The 19205-nt window shown below is 40.8% G+C and overlaps 1 protein-coding gene across 1 annotated transcript in view; it reads right to left on the reverse strand.

Annotated features, from left to right (window-relative positions):
* Window positions 1–615: 615 nt before the first annotated feature.
* The window catches only part of mei4 (meiosis-specific, MEI4 homolog (S. cerevisiae)), a 39125-nt gene continuing 20535 nt past the window's right edge, over window positions 616–19205 (reverse strand). The window contains exon 5 of the mRNA XM_067482818.1: window positions 616–900. Within this exon, the coding sequence (XP_067338919.1) occupies window positions 616–900 (285 nt within the window). The remainder of the gene's footprint in view (window positions 901–19205) is intronic.

Below are 19205 nucleotides of genomic sequence, written 5' to 3' on the forward strand. Positions count from 1 at the left end.
CACAAATCATTTAGGAGAAAACATTTTAATCTAATTCAAAATGAGTTTGTTAGTTGAATATTAAGTTCTACAAATTATTACTAAGTATTGTGATACTCGTTGTCCACCTTCAATTTTTCCATGTTTTGTGTTGTGCCAGCTTAAAAAATGCTGACTTGGAATGTAATGAGTCAATCAGTTAGAAAGTAAGACAAATGAAACCTAGTGGCCAGTGACTGCTAACAGTGAAGATTAGATTCACTTGTGCTACTGTCAACAAATATGATGCATAAAACAAAAGAATACAAGTTGGATTTCTTCAAGACTATTTTATAGGACGGTATGTGGGACCAAGTCAAAATAAACTACAGTTTTCATGGTAGAAAATGAAAACGTTACCTAGTGCAACAGTGTTGTTACCGAGGCATTTTTCATAGTTTCTGCACATTAATGAAGCTCTTGGTCATTGTTGGTTTGCATCTTTTGTTTGGATTTGATGACCACAAAAAAAAAAAAAAAAAAGCAGACTTCTCTCAACTAGATTCTAAGATTGTGGTCCTTAAAAATATGATGCATTCAGTGTTTGCGTCTAATCTGTCAACTGACTGTCAGTATTGAGGAGTTAAAAACAAACCTTCAAACACGGCCTGCCTGTACACTTGCACTTGAATCAATCTCATTTTCGGAGGAGGTCAAGAGGCTTCCTATTCTCCACATGCAGATGGAAAACAAGGGAAACTCATCTGACAACAGGAAGACTCGCTGCTCCAAATGACTCAGGAAGCCCACCTGCTCCGACCCCACCTCCTCCCGGCACAGTACCTTTGATTTCTGCAGGAGCTCCTCCAGAATCCAGAAGAGGTAACACGAGTTGTGATACTGGTCCAAGGGAAACTTGTCGAGCACAGAGCTGTCCTGTCCCTGAAAGGTATCAAACATCAGAGGTGCATACTTCAGTGACACTGTTAACCCACATCACACGACGCATAACAGTGTTAAGTTCGGTTTACATGGAGCACAGACACATTCCCCAAATTGCTTATTGATGTCAAAGTTAAGCTTGGACTCAACTACAGATGAAAGTGAATTGATTTATCAAATATGTAGATCCCAGGCAAGAATTTTCGTTAGTCCTACTAATGCAAACCCATGCTCGGCCTAATGTTCCCAGCGACAGAATCCACAGTTGAGGTCAATAGTCATGGGTAAAGTCCAGTTTCACAAAAATCTGCCAAAAGCCAATTTTGCAATAAATTTGCAATTCTGCATTAAACCACAAAACCTGAAATGTCGTTGAATATATACCGTGCAACACATGGTAGTGGCAATGTCTTGTATACTGGGTATATGTTGTTTTGTTAATATGCTCAGATTTAATTAATTTCTACTTTTTTTGTCCATTTAGTTGCCAATGTCTTGCATGTGCATGTGGTTTGTGTCGTTTTTAATCTGGCACCAGGATTCCATTGTAATTTTCTCTGTACTTCTACAGTAACATGATGACAATGACAGCTTGAACTGTTAAGAGACACATGTCACTGCTCTGCACTGCACTGCTCCTGGGGGTCAACCGTCAGTAAAACTTGTGGGAAATACTGTAGCTCAAATGTAGGTCTGAGCATCAACTTACATCCTTTAACTCCAACATTAGTTCAACAACAAGGATGTAATTCAAAAGCAATATCTGTCATTGCTCATCTTATTTGGGTCACGGGGGGCTGGAACCTATCCCAGCTGTCATTGGGTGAGAGGTGGGGTCTATCGCAGGGCCACAGACAGATATAATACACACATTCGCCAATTAACCTAACACACATGCTTCTGGACTGTGGGGGAAAACCAGTGTACCCAGAGAAAACCCACATCAGCACTGGGAGAACATGCAACTCGACACAGAGGGGGCACAGCCGTCCGGGGCACAAACCCACATCCATCAAGCTTTGAGGCGGCAGCGCTCCACTGCACTGCCCTCAAAAGCAACAGTGATTTAAAAAAAATAATAATAATCATCGCTCAAATGAACTCACGCTGGAGTAATGCGTAATGATGATGGATTAATAGATTATGCTGCAAAAATAATACAAACCTTTTAACACCTGGCAAGAAATATTTCAGAGCACACGCCGAATCAGTTTTCATGCATATAATACGGAGAACCTTACAAATCTAATCACTTAATTATTCAAACGAGCAAAGCACTGGATTTTTCCAGGATATATTTCATGCTTTTGTAAATCCGTGGGTGCCCAAAATTTTGCATGCAAAGCTTTCGGTGAGAGTGTGTCTGTGAGATGTCACCAAGAAAAACAATAGCCAGATGGCTGTCAGGTATATTCCTCTGGGCTAAAACGTTAAGAGAGCAGACAGAATGTGGCAACACCACTCAGTAACCCTTCTCACACACACACACACACGATGGGTTCGCAGCACTTTAGAGATCAAAAACACATTTTTAATAGCTCACAATTCACTTTGAAATTGAATTCACTTGAAAGCTCTCCCCCTAGCTATGCTAATTATATTTCCTGGCAAGACAATATCAAATAATGATTTAAAAGTGTTATCAGTAATATTTTACTTCCTCTTGACACATAATTTCAGCAGAGTGTCATTAAAGATTCAAAATGGTTTAATTCTGCTATGTGTCAGCTGGGCTCCAGGCTCTTGTTTCAGCTATTCCACATAACCAGAATCAAGCTTTGTGTGGTATTTGAAACTCTACAAGCCTTAAACACGGGCAAACCTCCTAATGTGGAGGTTTGTTGGACGCATTTTACTAAACTGTTTGCTATGTGCAAAAAAACTCTGCAAGTAATAAGACAATAAAAGTCTTTTAAATAAGCAGAAGCTTAAAACTGAAATTTTAGCTCTACTCACAGTAATATATGTGTTAACCATGATAACTTTGTCTGCCTTGAACATTGGGCTGTCACACAAACCCAATAACGGAGGAAGTTGTGTTAAACTCTATAGCAGCCTCCACACTGAAATATTTTATGGCACAAAGTAAGAGAGTAGATTGCAAAATCTTGAGAATTTCTGGATTTTGGGCAATTTCATGCAAGATTTTAAAAAATGTACTCCACCAACTATGTGTATGGCTTATGTGTTTTCATAAAAACATTATGAGTTAATCACCTCCACCTTGATCAACGGTGATCTTTCAATCTTTTTATTTATTATTTTTATAATTTTTACAGCCAACTGTACATTTTGTCATAACTACCACACCATACTTTTAGGCCAATACGTTTAATTGAGTACTTGTACTACCTGGGGACACATTTTGCTGTCCATGGGGCTGTGTAGCTGCAGAGTGGCCATGCTGACCCTGGTCCTCCATGACAATATTAAGACCACTAGTACTAATGATGTGGCTGATTGGTTGGCTGGTTCTACTTTCCAAAGCAATCTGCTTTATTCTTTTTGGGCTTTGGCTCCAAACAAAAGGTCACCAACTGAACAGGATTCATAATCCCTTAACTAGTAATTAGTGACATGAACCAGGAGTGCACTGGGGTTTGGGGTGTGTGTGTGTGTGTGTGTGTCTAATTTCACTGTATAATGACTGAGAATAATGGCTGGAACATGCAGCAACCCGAGCACAAGCTGCTCTGTGGGTGAATTTATTAAAAGACCTGCCAATCAATTACAGAGTGATAACCGGTTCCTCTCAGGTGTCAGATTTGTTTATGAACTGTGAATTCAGGACCTATATGTTCTGTATGTATTTATATTTCAGGAAGCACTGCCATTAAGAGACCATGCCAGGCAGTCTGACACAGATGCCGCAGAGACATTCACACCGTCTGCTGCAGCAACTGTCAACAAGATGGAAAGGACAAAGTGCATTTGGGTATAGTCGCGTGTTTTGTTTCTTTTTTCAGCATGATGATCCTCAGATTAGTTGAGTGAACGCTGCATATCCTATCTGCTGGAGGAAAGTGAATCGATATGGTTAGGAAAATTGATACAAGAGTGAGATATGGCTGCATCGGTTGAAAACTGGATTTGAAACTGATTAAGTTCCAACAAACAGCTCTTTTAGATTTTTAACATATTCTTTTAACGTAAACCTCTTTCACACAGGCACTGGAATCTTTCAATTTTATGGAACTCTGTCCCAAATTGTCAGGAGGATTCAAAGCAAGCGAATATGGGTGTTGATGACATTCTATCATTCTAAAGCCACAGCATCTCTTTTTTGATGCACAGTTCCAATGTGCAGTAACATAATTTGTCTGTACTGTCCAGTCACTGAAATCAAGCTGTGTGAAAACTCCAGGTAATGTCTGGAGCTGATTTTTGTATTTAAATGTGAAAGAGGCTTTACCCTTTCAGACACACAGTGTATACTAACACTAAGCATCTATAGTAAAGTTAGATCAGATATATCAACCTGGGTGATATCAGCCAGGCTCTAATGTAGAAGACAGCAAAAATGGGAAGAGAAGGAAAAAGCTGTGACAGAATAAACTAGACTCAAACAGAAATACACAGTTCCATGAGTTTGCATTGCCCCCTACATCCAAAGGTTAAGGCTTTATCAAAATTTGGATGGAAAGTGTCTTGTAACACCTCCGTCGGTAGAAAAAAAAATTGCTCGTTCAAGGAAGAACATTACTTAGAACTACTGAGCTGGAAAAACACTGCCATTCAAAGTAGCACTAGAGGGCATCTAGGTAGCATGAGTGCAAATAGACACTGTGCTTCAAAGTACAGTGTGAGCACAGGTAGTAGGGCTGTCTTAGAAAAGATACGCAGATCGGACATTACATTTAGGATATGTAATGATGCTTTTGTGTGTTTTGTTCTTTCAGCAAGTCTGGTGAAGATGCAGAAAATCGATTGTGTGTGTGGTGATTGTTTACTTTTATACACAATTTCTACAGCGTCAGACCGGGTTCCTAAACAACTCTATACCATCCGATTAATTTCAGGAGGAGAGGTGGTTTATGTCAGCTGTGTTGGTAAGAAGGAGCCCAAGATATTTGACTTTAATCTCCAACCTGTCGAGCACTCAGATGCCCAAGAAATTTATGAAGCCATGAGGCAAGATTCAATGGACACCAAAAGTCGATAACGTGGAACAAAAATCTAGTGGGAGCTGTGATGGAGCATCTGTTAAGAACACACAGACAAACCTGCTGGGAGGTGACCACAGAGGACCTGATGGCCTTCTCATGCACAACCTCAATTTCACAGTAAATGCCAATACTTACAGTAACCTTGGCCAAGAGATATAGAAATGTTATTTTACAATTCTTCTCTCTTTTAACAAAAAATAAATTAATTAATGTTAAATGTGTTTGACACATGAGTAACATTCTTGGAAACAGCACATGTCCACAGTCATGTTAAAAGGTCCGATTTAAATCTAATGCCAACATGCTGATGTTTAGCACATACAGTTTTCATTGTTTATCGTTTCACATCTAGAACAGTTGGGACAATCCAATCTATGTAGTAGACATTTAGATGTTTTACAAAAGGATTAAATGTTCTGGAGTTAGGTCGTGGTGCCTGCAGGTTAATCAAGGTAGTCGTGATGCCTCCCCCCCCCCCCCCCCGCAACACTTTCCAGTTTCTATGGGACTCTGTGGTCTTTGTAGGTCAGGTGAGAGACATCATCTCTCCAGTGTGTTCAAGGAAAGTTGGTCAAGCCCAGAATTTATCCAAAGGGAGTCATTCATGAGGCATCATTCCAACAGCCTCAATAGGATGGAAAGAAACAGCAGTACTCTCAGCTCATAGACATCTGTCCTCCGTTCCCCACATCTAAAGCTGAGCCCAGCCGCCCTATGCTACACACTCATTTGTATTCATTTAGCTCTTCCTTAAGTAAAATGTTTAATTCTGCATAGATGGTCCCAATAAAGGCCTGGTGGCATGATGAACTTAAGACCTAAGCAGATTGGCCAAATGACCTGTTTCAGGCTTAGCTAAACCTGAACCCCATGTCCAACATCTAGCTTGGGTCACTCAGAGGGCTTGAGATAAAGTTTGTTTTGACTTTGTGGTTTGGCCTGTCCTGTAACTGGCACGGAGTGAGAGCGCAGTTTATCAGGATTAATAAAAGGCAGCAGCAAATCCTGTCACTGGATCCCTGAGGAGTGTTAACGGGCCAACAGACCGCTCAGCCAGCCTGTCCTGCTGTTGTCATACTCCCACTTGGAACAAGCCTGGGATACATGTAACGGGGCCCTTTCTCACATCACGTACCGGTTTTACAGCCAAGAGTTTGACCCCTTTATTTACATTATTTCTGTCTGCTCTTGGTTTGGTTTCACATCGGCTGTATGTTCTTAGGTAACGATTCATTCACATTTCACACACGTGGGCAGCAGTGGTAGCCTTTGTAGGTGTATAGATCCCAGTACATTACTGCTACGTTGAAACTCCTTTATGGTGGATTTGCCTATCGACACTAAACTCTATGATCTTTTAACCCAGCTGCTTGCATCTCAGTGTTAAAGCCCTGACATTGCTTTGCAGGGAAATACAGCATTGAGAAACAACTGCCAGTCACACAAATGTCATTGACATCCCTGCAAGTAAAGTGTTCATGTTCTAAGAGACTAGAGACTAGTCCGGTCACACGTCAAAATGTCCTTGAGCAAGACACTGAACAGTGAGTGTTGGCCAGCTGCATAGCAGCTCCCCCAATGGTGTGTGTGTGTGTCTGTGTGTGTGTGTGTGTGTGTGTGAATGAGAAGCAGTGTAAAGTGCTTTGAGTGCCAATAGGTAGTAAAGGGCTATATAAGTGCAGACCACTTACCATTTACTAGTAGTATTACAAGAGGCCAGCTGTCCCCATACAATAGGTGCTTTGCAGAGCAACCACTGTCCTGGTCAATGAGTGTCGACATACATTTTTAGACTTTGTGCCCCTCAAGAACATGACGGAGCAGAGCTGCTACAGTGCAACAAGGATTCTACATCACATTGTTCACGAGAGTTCAAATGTGACTAATCGATACCATGTCGTACAAAATGCACATTTTTGTTTTAATCTGTTGGATAAACGCAGATCCTCCTCGAATGTATGTGGAAGAATCTCCCAGGAGAAAAAACCTGAATGGTTTCAGAAATAACATTCAGTCTAAAATGGGCTGAAGCTGAATTCCCCTTTATGAATTCCTATAGTGTTTGTGCAGGAGGTTTTGTTTTTGGGAAGGTGAATATTAGAAAGGTGAATGAAAAAAGGGTGAAAGAGAAACACATGCAACCAGGCTGTGGGTTCAATAGTATCTGGGATTTGTAATTTATTATGTATATGATATGCATCTTAACTAGGCCTGCATGGTCCAAATTGAAGTTCATTTCCAGTGACAGAGTGAGTGGATGACTCATTGTTTAATGTTTTGAAATCTGACAGAATCTATTTTGAATCAATAAACAGGGTCACGTGGGTCACTCTGAAATGTCATCATCACTTTTTCTGTCCGTACACAGCAGATCAAATATAACTCATTACTCATAACTCATTACTGGGGTCAAATGATGCATCGGTACTGAGACAACGTGGGAATAATAAACCACTGAACAATTTATACTTTGGGGCTCCTCGTACTAGTGTTCGAAAACAGTGAGTGAAATGAAACCGAGTAGACCTGCAAAAGAATCGAGTTAATTACCACTGGTGGGATTTGACTTTGGGCCTGGATGTGAAAGAGTATCTCAATTGCGATAAGGACAAAACTCACAGATCTGTATGCAGCAAGGGAGCCCGAAGCACCTTGACCCAGATAACATCAGCTGCCCTGAGATTATAACGCGGCGCCTGAATGGGATTTAATCGTCCATTTGATTAGACGTGGAGCTCGTTACCGGTCTGAGGGGGCCACGGGCAACAGACAGCCGGCAACTGATGGACAAAGTCAGACAGAGAAGGGGGATTACATTTTCTATAGTGGAAGAACAAAGCTAGATACGAATTTCAGTCCAAAATAACTATAAGGAAATTTTAACAATGGCTGCGATGTATAATCTGTTCTATTAATAATTAGTATGCCAATCCTTTTCTCAATTAAACGACTATTCAACAGGTCAATAAATGTCCCAGATGATCTCATCCAACCAACAGTCTAAGGGAAAAAAGTACTCGTTTCATGATCGCTGTTAACAGTGCTCGTCTGACACATTAAATACCCTTTGTTTTTGAGGGTGACTCTCAGTTTGGCATCAGAAGATTCGACCTCTTAAAATAGAGGAGCTGCTTCTTGTTGCTTTGAAGACCCACGTATCAAAGTGCTCATTTCCACAGCTCCTTTATAGCTGATAAATGCTGCTAATTAGCTTTCAACCTCCTATGACTCAGGGCTTTTAACGCTGTTTGCAATTCTAATGAATTACTTCAGTTCACATCAATACCCATTTCCAAAAGGTTCCCCCCCCCCCCCCCCCCCCCACCACCACATTGTACCCGAATAGCTGAATGAAAAGGAAAAAGACAGAATGGCAAGGAAGTAAGACAACAGAATAGAATATGGAAAAAGTACGACACAAGGTTAATGGCTTAAAATGGAAAAGGCATAAGATTTTCGCAGTAAATGCCAAAGAAGACGGACAGGAAGAGGAAGGAGGGACACAGGTACAGAGAGCGGGGGAGATGCTGACAAAGAGTACATAATCTAGCTGTGAGTGTGAAGGGCAGTAATTTACTGATCAAGGACAGAGATTGATTTGTCGCCAGAGTGGAAAAGAAAGCTCACAGTGTGCTTGAGAAGCTTCAGCCTACTCTCCACCACAATGCTGTCAGTTGGACAACACTGCATTACCGTGTGAAAGCACAGGACCTCGGCCCAAGCTGACCACGGCTTCAACTTCACCGAGGTCTGTCCGAAGCAACTGCCAAATCCAGTTTAATGAGATCTGATTTGAGTGGTCAAACGGCACCTATGTGTCAGATTTTTAATTTTTCCTTCCTTTTAATTTCACCTATAAGAAAAAAAAGACATTCTTCTTTCTATTCTCACTGATGTCAAAGATATGTTTCATGTGCATGCATAACAAATCTGGCTTCAAAATCTATTCCAGATCGTCCACTGCTCTGTGTAATGAACAATGTTCTGTCCATTTCTGTCCAAGCTGGGCTTCCTGAACTGCCAGCAGTCTTTTCTGATGTGAGTGCCTGAACAGAGTTGGTTTCTGTTGACTGGATATCATGGTGGTGTGCATCCCAGTGAGCTTATCTGATATCACAGCATCCTCTCGTCTGGATCAATATGAAAAAGTATCAGTGTTAAACAAACCTTACAATCGGGACAGGCCCCGAATTACAGGTGACAAATCTGAACATGCCCTTTTTCCAACGAGAGAAACATGGTGTTTTTAGTGATTAACATTAGCATTAGATTATTAGTTAGGCAGAAAGGGAAAATAAAGTAAATTACAGTGGAACAATGTCCTAATTTCAAAGCAAAACAACTGTGCAGCGGTGGAGTTCGGACAATAAAGACCAGTTAAACCCCATCAATGTAAATACAAACAATTAGCCAAGACAGTAATCATCTGTAATTTTTGCTTAGCAGCTTATTAAAATGCACTGAAAGCAGAAATAAATACTGTTTTGATCGTTCATTCTTGGTAAAATAGGGTCGAATATGAAAAGAAAAAAAAACCATTTACATAATGTCTTTAGTCGCATCCACTCAGCGTACGACTCTCCTTTGAAGTGTGCCACTCTGGTACTTCCTGGTGGTCCTCCATGAAGTGACTATCAGTCTTACAGGCAACATGGCCACTTTCAGTCTTCTCGACCCCCCTAGCAGACAAGTCCTAGGAATTGATTTTCTTTTTGCCTCCGTCTTGTAGAAGCATCCTCTTGCAGTGCTTTATTTTTTCCCCTGACCATCTCTTTCAAGGCAATAAACTGACAATCTACTGATTCAACGGACAGAAAATCGATCCAATCTCATCCGAGTCAGCGATTTCGGGGCTCATACGTTGACATTTTGAATGCCCGGGGAGGTGGAAAAACAAAGGTTCGTCTTTATCTCACACACATACATATTAGACAAAAGAAATAAAATAATACTAAAGTACAGGGTCACCTTGTTTTCTAGAAGTTTATGTCAGAAGAAAGGTCCATGATTATTGTCCTTTTTTGTTAAATGGTCTCATGAGAGGAGGTCAGTTTTGTCACATCCCTCAACTGAAGATGGCTGATGTGACAGCAGGTTTCCCCGAAGAGTAAAACTTAGTATTTACAGTCTTTGCCTACTTGCTGAAGAGAATCAAAAGCTTTGAAATTGACCAGAAAAATGGCACATGCACAGTGTGGTTTGGTGCAGCGCTGCAGGGAGCGATTAATTAGCAGTCTACTCGATTCCGACTGTTGGTTGAACAAAGACGACATACAAGAGGTCACTTTGGCCTGTTGGCATTTTACTTCCTGACATGCTGTACAAGCAACAACAATAGGGTCTATATAAAGATGTTGCATTAGCACAAATAATTCTCTCATTATCATACTGGATCGAAGCCAAACCACCATTAACACGCTCACATTTAGTGGATTTCATTTCTTCCATGCCAACACTACGTGTATTTAAAGTTGTATAAGTCAGACACGTCAGTGGATTTTGAGAATGAAATGGTCTCAGACGCTCTCTGTCTCTGCTTAGTCATAGTTCAGACTGTAGTGCAGGGGTTTTTGGTGCCAACTTTAATTTAGTTTTGAGCCAATTTACTCTTTAAAAGCACTTGGAAATTATGCAGATTTGTGTAAATATTGGCTAAATTAATTTTGCATCTTCTCCAGCAATAACAGCTACATTTTTGCCACTTCATCAAAAACATTAAGTCTGCAAACTACAACGTGTCTAAGGGCTTCGACTGATAGTAGGTCAGTCGTGGCTAACAGACAGTCTGGTGTCCATTACTGTCTAAAAACACTTTATACGGAGCACATTTAACTACCATTATTTAAATAAAAGGGTGGTGACAGGGTCAGTGGTTCAATCCCCGGTCCTGGCTACATGTCGAAAGTGTCCTTGGGCAAGACCCTGAACCTCTAGTTGCTGCTGGTGGGTCAGGTGAGCACCTTGCATTGCAGCCACCGCAATCAGTGTGTGTGTGTGTGTGTGTGTGTGTGTGTGTGTGTGTGTGTGTGTGTGTGTGTGTGTGTGTGTGTGTGTGTGTCAAAACTGTAAAGCGGTTCGGATAAAAGCGGCCATTTACCAACTAAGTAATATTATCTAATGATTCTGTCCACTATAAAAAGAAAGGAAAGAAGAGTAAATTTCCCACGCTGGGGTCTTCAGACGTAGACCCTCATATCACGAAAGCATACATTTCCGATCAAATACTGCACTGTAATTCCATAAACTTCTCTGCCATTATCTATCAAAATACACAGGAGGCATATGATTAAGGAAAGATTAAGAACAGTGGTGAATCCTGTGGATTATGTTACTGAAAGCAGAGACATGCGAGCACTGTGGGAGGAAGATGACAGGTGGAGACAAAGACAACAGGCAACCAGAGAGCTAAAGAATGCTAATTAATTAAAGCGTCACCACAGATTCCACCAGAGCCTCAACACAAAAGATGCAAAAATAAAATGTCACTCAACAGGATCTGCATGAAAGATACTAACAAGACAAGCACAGAGATAATGGTGAAGCACTTCGTTACAGTTTTACCTGCAGTTTGCTGCACAGACTGTGACAACCGTCATAATGTTAAAGGGCATCCTGATGTGTGTGTGTGTGTGTGTGTGTGTGTGTGTGTGTGTGTGTGTGTGTGTGTGTGTGTCTCTGACCTTGTTATGGTGTTTATGGTGTTCCAGTGTTTCCCCTAGGATTTTATTCAGCAGCAGCGGTGGTGAGTGAATAACCACAGACTGTGAATCAAAGGGGGTCATCATGTTCACCTTGTCATAAGTGAGTTTGAGACTTGACGACCTGGAGTCAAACATGTCTGAATGAAACTGCAAACATAAAACAGGCTGCAGCTCGAGTCAAACTCCTGACAACCAGCACATATACACACAACAAGCACTATAAGGCAATAAAAATTTATTCAATACAAAATTATGTCAATTTGTTGTTTATTGTGGGACACATTTCTGTGTTTCCAGCTGAAAACATACAGCAGCCTGTTGTTGCCTACTGACCACCTGCCTTCTACTGCTCTGGAGAACATCTTCAAATCTTTTTCTCTCTGCTGCTGCAGCTGTTGTTGCCGCTGTTGTTGCCACCAAATAACTCAAAATTCAAAAATGTATTTAGCTTCTCAGCTGATCAGAACTGAAACTTTTTTCCTGCCTTAGCGCTTGTCCTTGTTTCATCCCATCTCTTAATTACATTGCGGCAGGTTGCGAATTTGGTGGGTTTATTTCACTTACTTTAACCCCTTCTTTAAGATGGTCAAAGAGGGGCAATGCTTAGTTACAGCTGCTCAGTCGCACCCAGAACAAAACCTTATCTTTCTAAAGAGGTAAGTTTTTAAATTCAGTTTCAAGCAGTAGTCAAAACGTGCACAGTCTTAATGTTGGTAGCCATCTTTTCACGCCACCCTGCCTGTGGCTTAAAAAGCTGTCTGATTTATACCCTTTGTGTCTCCAGCTTTGTCAGCACCTGGAAAATCCAGATTGTTGCCATACAATGGTTTTGTTCATGGTGCACTTGCTGCATCAGGCCCACTTCTCAAAGCACCGCTGATTCAACTCAACACGCCAGCCTCCTACAAAGCTGCACCGAATAAAAACTACAACAGTGCCATCATTATTTGTTTTGCTGCAAAGGTGTGTTATTGGTTTCATTTCCCCCTGAGGAAAGGAGCAAAGCTGAGTGAGTAGGGATAAAAACAGAGGCAGACACATTATGACAAAGCTCTCTGCAGCCACTCGAGCTCACGGGATGGAGGTTAGGGATTCTCATAGAACCTTTATAGGAAGATTATGTACCTGACCACAGACTTTATACAGCACTTGACAACAATCAGGACTGACCTAAGCCCTTTACAAAAACATAAAATAATAATTAAAATGAACATTCTGAGGTCGTTCAAGTATCAAATGCCTACTTGAACAAGTGAGTCTTGGATTGTAAGTATGAAGCTCTAATATAACATGAGTATAGGGAAGCAAAGAGTTGCACAGCTTAGGGGCAAAAACAGCAAAGGCTCTGTCAGCCCAATGCTTTGACCTGGACCTAGGTTGAGTAGAACTGAGATTACGATTTGCCACATGAATAGTAACCGGATCAGCCAAATAAGAAGGTGCCAGACCATTAAGGGCTTTGACAGTGACCAACAGCATCTTAAATTGGATCCTGAAGTGAATCGGAAGCCAACAGAGAGAACGCACCATAGGGGTTATGTGCTCACGCTTAGATGCATTAGTAAGAAAGTGCCGCAGCATTCTGCACCAACTGTAGCCGCTGAAGGATTGGATGGTTAACGCCAAAATACAGCACATTACAGTAGTCAAGCCTCGAGGAAATGAAAGCATGAATGGCAATTTCCAAGTTCTTGTGTGACAGAAAAGGCTTCACTTTGGCGAGAGCGCAGTTGGAAAAAGTAGTTTTTAACCACAGAGCTCATTTGTTTAGCGAACTGCAGCTCACTGTCAAAAATAACACCACGGATTCTGACCAGTGTTAACAGTGGAAGACAGATTTCCAAGGTCAATATTACAGGGTTTCCCTTTGTCACTAGATCCAAACAAAGTTACTTCAGATTTGCCTTCATTCAAAAACAAAAGAATTGCTGCCAAGCTAGTTTTTTAATATCTGCTAGACAATCAATAACCACCTGGCCAGAATTTTGTGATGAGCCATTCAGTGGTGGATATAACTGAACCTCATCTGCATAGCAATGAAAAGAGAGTTTATGTTTTCTAATGATAGACCGGTAGACAGGTGAGACTTTAACCAATTAAGTGCTGTGCCACCAGCTTATCAAGATGAGATATAGGGATCTCATGGTCCAGAGTTAAATGCACAAACCTAAAACCAGACTGAAATTTCTCATAAATACCATTTAAATATAAAAACACTATTATTTAAACACCATTTTCTCTAAAACTTTGGTTAAAAAAAAAGGTAAATGTGAAACTGGTCTAAAATGTGATAAAACTGGAGCATCAAGGTGGCAAAGGGGGAACCACAGCATGTTTAGAAGCATCCAGGACTAACCCCAGCTTAAGACCGTCATTAAAAAAAACAATAAACGTAGGACCAACTCTACTAAAGAGCTCTTTCAGTAACCTGCTGGGAACAACATCCAAAGGGATATTAGTAGGTTTCAGAGATTTTATTACAAGAAATAAGAATAAATGATTAAAAAGGACACTGATGAAAAGGATTGCAACAATCCTCAAAATCATTAACAGCAGTATGAAGTGCAGGATGAGTTGATTGTTGTGAATAAAACTCAGGGATTTTGCATGTGATCATTAATAAATAGTCGCTTATATGGCGCTTTTTATCCAAAGCGCTTTACAATGCAGCTTCACCTGACCCACCGGGAGCAACTTGGGGTTCTTGCCCAAGGACACTTCGACTTGTAGCCAGGAGCGGGGATTGAACCACTGACCCTGTGGTCCATGGTCAACTGCCTTACCAACTGAGCTACAGCCGCCATCATTAATAACGCTTGATAAAAACTCAGCCTTACCCAATTTCACCGCATCCTTATATTAGCTTAAGCAGTCTCCCAGATAGTCCAGGGAGAAAGGAAGAATGTCCTTCTCCCATTTGCATTCCACCTGCCGAGCACGAGTGGCATCATTAAGCCACAGGTCCACTGCAAGCTTACAGACTTTACGTCTCGGGGAGGGGGGTGGCTAAAGTATCCAAAAATATTCAAACAAATAGAGTCCAACAAAGTAACAAATTCATCTGGACTCGACAGGTGTAGTTCACCTAATGGTGAAGAAAACACAGATGAAAAAGCATCAGCAGTCTGAAGATACAGGACGGAAGTGACAGACTGACAGGCCTGATACAGTATGTGGAAGAGGAATGGAAATGTCAAATAACACTGGGAAATGATCAGAGATAATGGAACCGTCCTTGCCCTTCTTAACAAGAAAGAGTCCCTTTGAAATAACTAAATCAAGGGTATGTTCGTGTAGATGAGCAGGACCAGACATGGATTGAATAAGATCAAATGAATCCAATAAAAGTTTAAAATCTGAAACCATCTGGGAGTTGCTAACAGCATAAATGAATATTAAAATCCCCATAAAATAAAAGCTTGTCATATTTAGGAGTCAAGTTCAGCATATTCATTAATAAATTCCACAGTGTTTAGGAGAACGATAAATAAGAGCAAGCAGCAACTCACCCGCACAGTAACAGATGCCAGTGGAAATCAGTTTACACATGAAACCATTTTCAAAAACCACCACGACCAGTGGAACGGGAACATTAAGAACGGAACATCCAGAGAGAAGCAGCTCAGGGAAAATACTGTTATTGCCAGATTTCAACCATGTCTCAGTCAGCAGAAGAAAATCCAACTTTAAATCTTTTAAAATAAGAGAATTGTTCCCAATAGTCCGGGCTTTGATAAAGGTCGTAGAAATCTTGGTGTGCGTCTCCATGTCAAGAGGAGCCTGATCGACGCGTCGGACGTACCTCCGGGCTCTGACCTTTTTGAACGGCCTCAACGGCCGACGAGGACGTGGTCAAGTCCCGAAATCTCCAAACAGCAGCTAGTACTCACCCGGGACACAGCACCATTGGAAGCAGACATCACTGTCCGTAATATCCAGACGGCCGAGCAGGTGTCGTCCTCAGGTAAACTTTCAGCCTCACCAACACACCACCTCTTTTACCCTGCCACCTAGAAATGTGTATGTTTTCACTGTGCCAACTCTATTACTGAAGGTGGACACAATTATGAACCTTTTAGTACAGTGCAATACAACGGTATTAAATGCTGCATCTTCCAAAAGTTCCCAAACATTTAGAAATCAGTTTCTACGAAAGCTGAACAACAAAGCCCAGGACTACAGAAAGTCAATCAAAGTCATGACGTCATGTCTTTAGCTTTTATTCCATTAGCATGAGCGACTCAATGCCATCCCCCCCATTTACCATTTCATCTAATCATTTGTGAAAAGACCAAGCTAATCCCCAGGATTTCTTTCCAAATGTTAATTCAAACCACTGCACCACAAACTAGCAGATTAACTTTCAGAAAAGTCTGGAGTTGAAACCTTTTAAGAAAGTTTTCAGAAGGAAACAGAAAAACCATGAAATATAACAAAGATGGAAGTGAACTTTGTATGATGTCTAAATAGCTCTCTGGGAAACTATTAGCATGTAACACACCACCTGTTGCTCAATAATCTGGTGAATAAAATGCAGCTTGTGCTGTTCATGTGCTGAAAAAAACCAGGGGCCTTTTGCCAATGCTACAGATCTGCTACTGACGAAGGGCAACCGCTGCATCGCTTCATGCTGACTTTGTCTGTAGACCTACCTAGGTTGTCATCCATGGTAGCAGTAAATATTCAACGACACGAGGTTAACGTGGTATCAGGTGGGTATCAGAGACGTTTCACGAGTACAAACATGAGTACACAAATGCAGCGTCGGTATCAGGGCATTTCTAGTTCAAAGAAACTATAAAACATACTGAATTTCCAGACTTGACTGATTAATCACTAAAACCTCACAGCTCTGATCATATGGAGAGCATATCAATTGTACATTTCATATTTGTTTATCTTCCTGATCATGAACTCTCTTTGGCAAATGCAAATGTATAACGAACCAAAACACTAAGAATAGAACAGGTGCAGGAGAAAACTTTCCAGACACAAAAGTGACCCCCGTTCATCATGCAGTAAAAGTGCAAACGTTGTGACTGGAATAACCTCTTATTTCGTTTAGCACGTAGCACATCAGTCAGACGTTGGCCGAGATACAGCATCCCTGCTCTGTACTACAGCTGCTAGAATTACACTGTTTAGAGAAAAAGTTCCCTCATGCTTCACAGTGCAATGTATCAGACATTATTCCATCACAACTGTTGGACATTATGGTCTTTAAAAAGACAGATTTACAAAAAGGTCACCTTTTGCCACCAATGGAGGATTTCGATTTCTCTCCATTTTACAGCTACTGTCTCTAGGAAACAACGACCTGGAACCTCAACCATGTCTTGGTGACACACATAAGAACAAGAACAAATGACCTTTAAGGTGCCAGTTTCTTGAACATGTCATCCGTGTGCACAGCGGCACATCTTACATCTTCTTAGGGCCTTTCTCCAAATACCACTGCCACTCACAATGACAAAAGAGTTCCATTAAACTCACAGTTTTTGAGAATGAATCACCTCTGAGTCAGACATTACTATCAAGCATCACACAACCCTGCTCCCATAAAATGTCCGTACCAGGGGCATTTGAAATTCAGGAATCAGCCCTCTCCTGATTTTTAAAAATGAAAAGTGATGTTCCGAGCAGACCTGGAGCAAAGGAACTAATCCCTGAGGATTTACTGTGGGCTGCAGAGCCGACAGAGTAAAAACTTAGTTGGCACTGGCCTTTAGAGGCATCAGCTATGATGCTCATTTCCTCTGGCTCTGCCGCCACCACTGAACCCTGCACAAGTGAAAATTCATTCATCACCTCAAAGCCAGCTGTAATATCCCCGAGCCAAACTAATATCATTAAGGGCAATAATACCAGACAATGGCTGGATGTGAAACTCATCTGACCATTCGAATCAGACAATAAAACATAAGTTTTATGGGATCCCACACCAAATGAAGCTGAAGTGGAAGGTTAATTAGCAAAGCCACCAACATTCTCCACACAGACATGCTCCACACTGGCTCCCTGATTTCATCAAGACTAATTAAATGTGGAAAAGGTTAAATAACATGTAGATTTAGCAAAAAATGTTCATGAACACATATCCACATACCATGTTTTTCAATACTGATGTGATTTAAAGCAATAAAATGTAGAAAATATAAGACACAAGAGATGCTATAAAAAGCTAAACAGACACACGAGCCACTTTTATAAAAGGTGTCCAGATTTAATCAACAGGAAATAAATCTGGAGCAACAGTAATAGTTTGAAATTATGACTGTAAGAATTTCCTTCTTTGGCTTTTATGATTCTCCGTCCGTCGGTCAATATTGAGTCTTTGGCAATTTTATAAATTAATTCAAGCTGCATTAATGTTTTTACAGTCAGGCTGGAAAGTATTCAGGTCAATTACTCATTAAATTTTTTTTCTATTGCAAATTTAGTCCTAAACAGGGAAAAATATTCATGGTACAGTAGTTAAAGGCAAACTAAATGTAGAATTTTATATTTTAAGCAGATCAACTGCAACTGGCCTCAGATGGAGTCAAGTTCTAGATTCATCATAACATTAAAGAGAAGGCACCTGACCACAACTCGGACTGCTACAACACAAGGTTCTAAAAATGATACCAGAATTATGGCTTTGATATGAATACATGCCAAAATATCTTGAAAGTCATACTGAAACAAAACCAAAAAAAAGTCACTCAAAGCAAACGGTTTAGAAAAATCCTGAGGAAAAACTAGAAATGCACCAAGTAAATTGTGAGCACGAGCAAATCACACGGCTCACATGCAAAGAATGCACCAATTTTCAAACCTTATGGCATCAGATTAATGGGCAGTGTGATTAAAATTCAAAGCCTGAGAAACAATTAGTCAAACAAGAGAATATGTGCAATTATGATTTTGTTTTTGTACAAATTAATAATTGAGGTCAATTGTAAAGCAAAACTCCAAATTTAAAAAAGGGGGAGATTGAACACCTGCTTCTGTTTCAGTCTGTTAAACAAAACACAAATCCCTCTGTGCTCTGCTGAAACCGTGATAAACATCTTACCATTTCCTGACACAGACTCAAAAAGTCAAAGGAGAAATAAAACTAATGAATTAGTAATGAAAATACCAAGTTTTATTGTTTGACCACTGCCACCTTTACACCAAAGCATGTCAGGGAAACTCATTGATCCGTGACGGAACAGGACTAAGATGAGATGTTGTGGCCCTTTCCTGCAATCCACCCGCCTTCAATCCTCTCCGGTAAATCCACACACGTGGGTGAAATGAGACAGCTCGGCACAGGCAACCCACAGTTTGCATAAAAGTCAGACGCTGGGACAGTGACAACAAAAAGGTGCATAGTAATAAAGTCAGAGTGGTATTTTTACTGCCCAGTGGTTTAGTGTTACTGCTGGATTTCATGGTGGCTTTGTCTGCTCGG

The sequence above is a fragment of the Channa argus genome, chromosome 17 (genome assembly GCF_033026475.1).
Source record: "Channa argus isolate prfri chromosome 17, Channa argus male v1.0, whole genome shotgun sequence".
NCBI classification, from domain to species: Eukaryota; Metazoa; Chordata; class Actinopteri; order Anabantiformes; family Channidae; genus Channa; species Channa argus.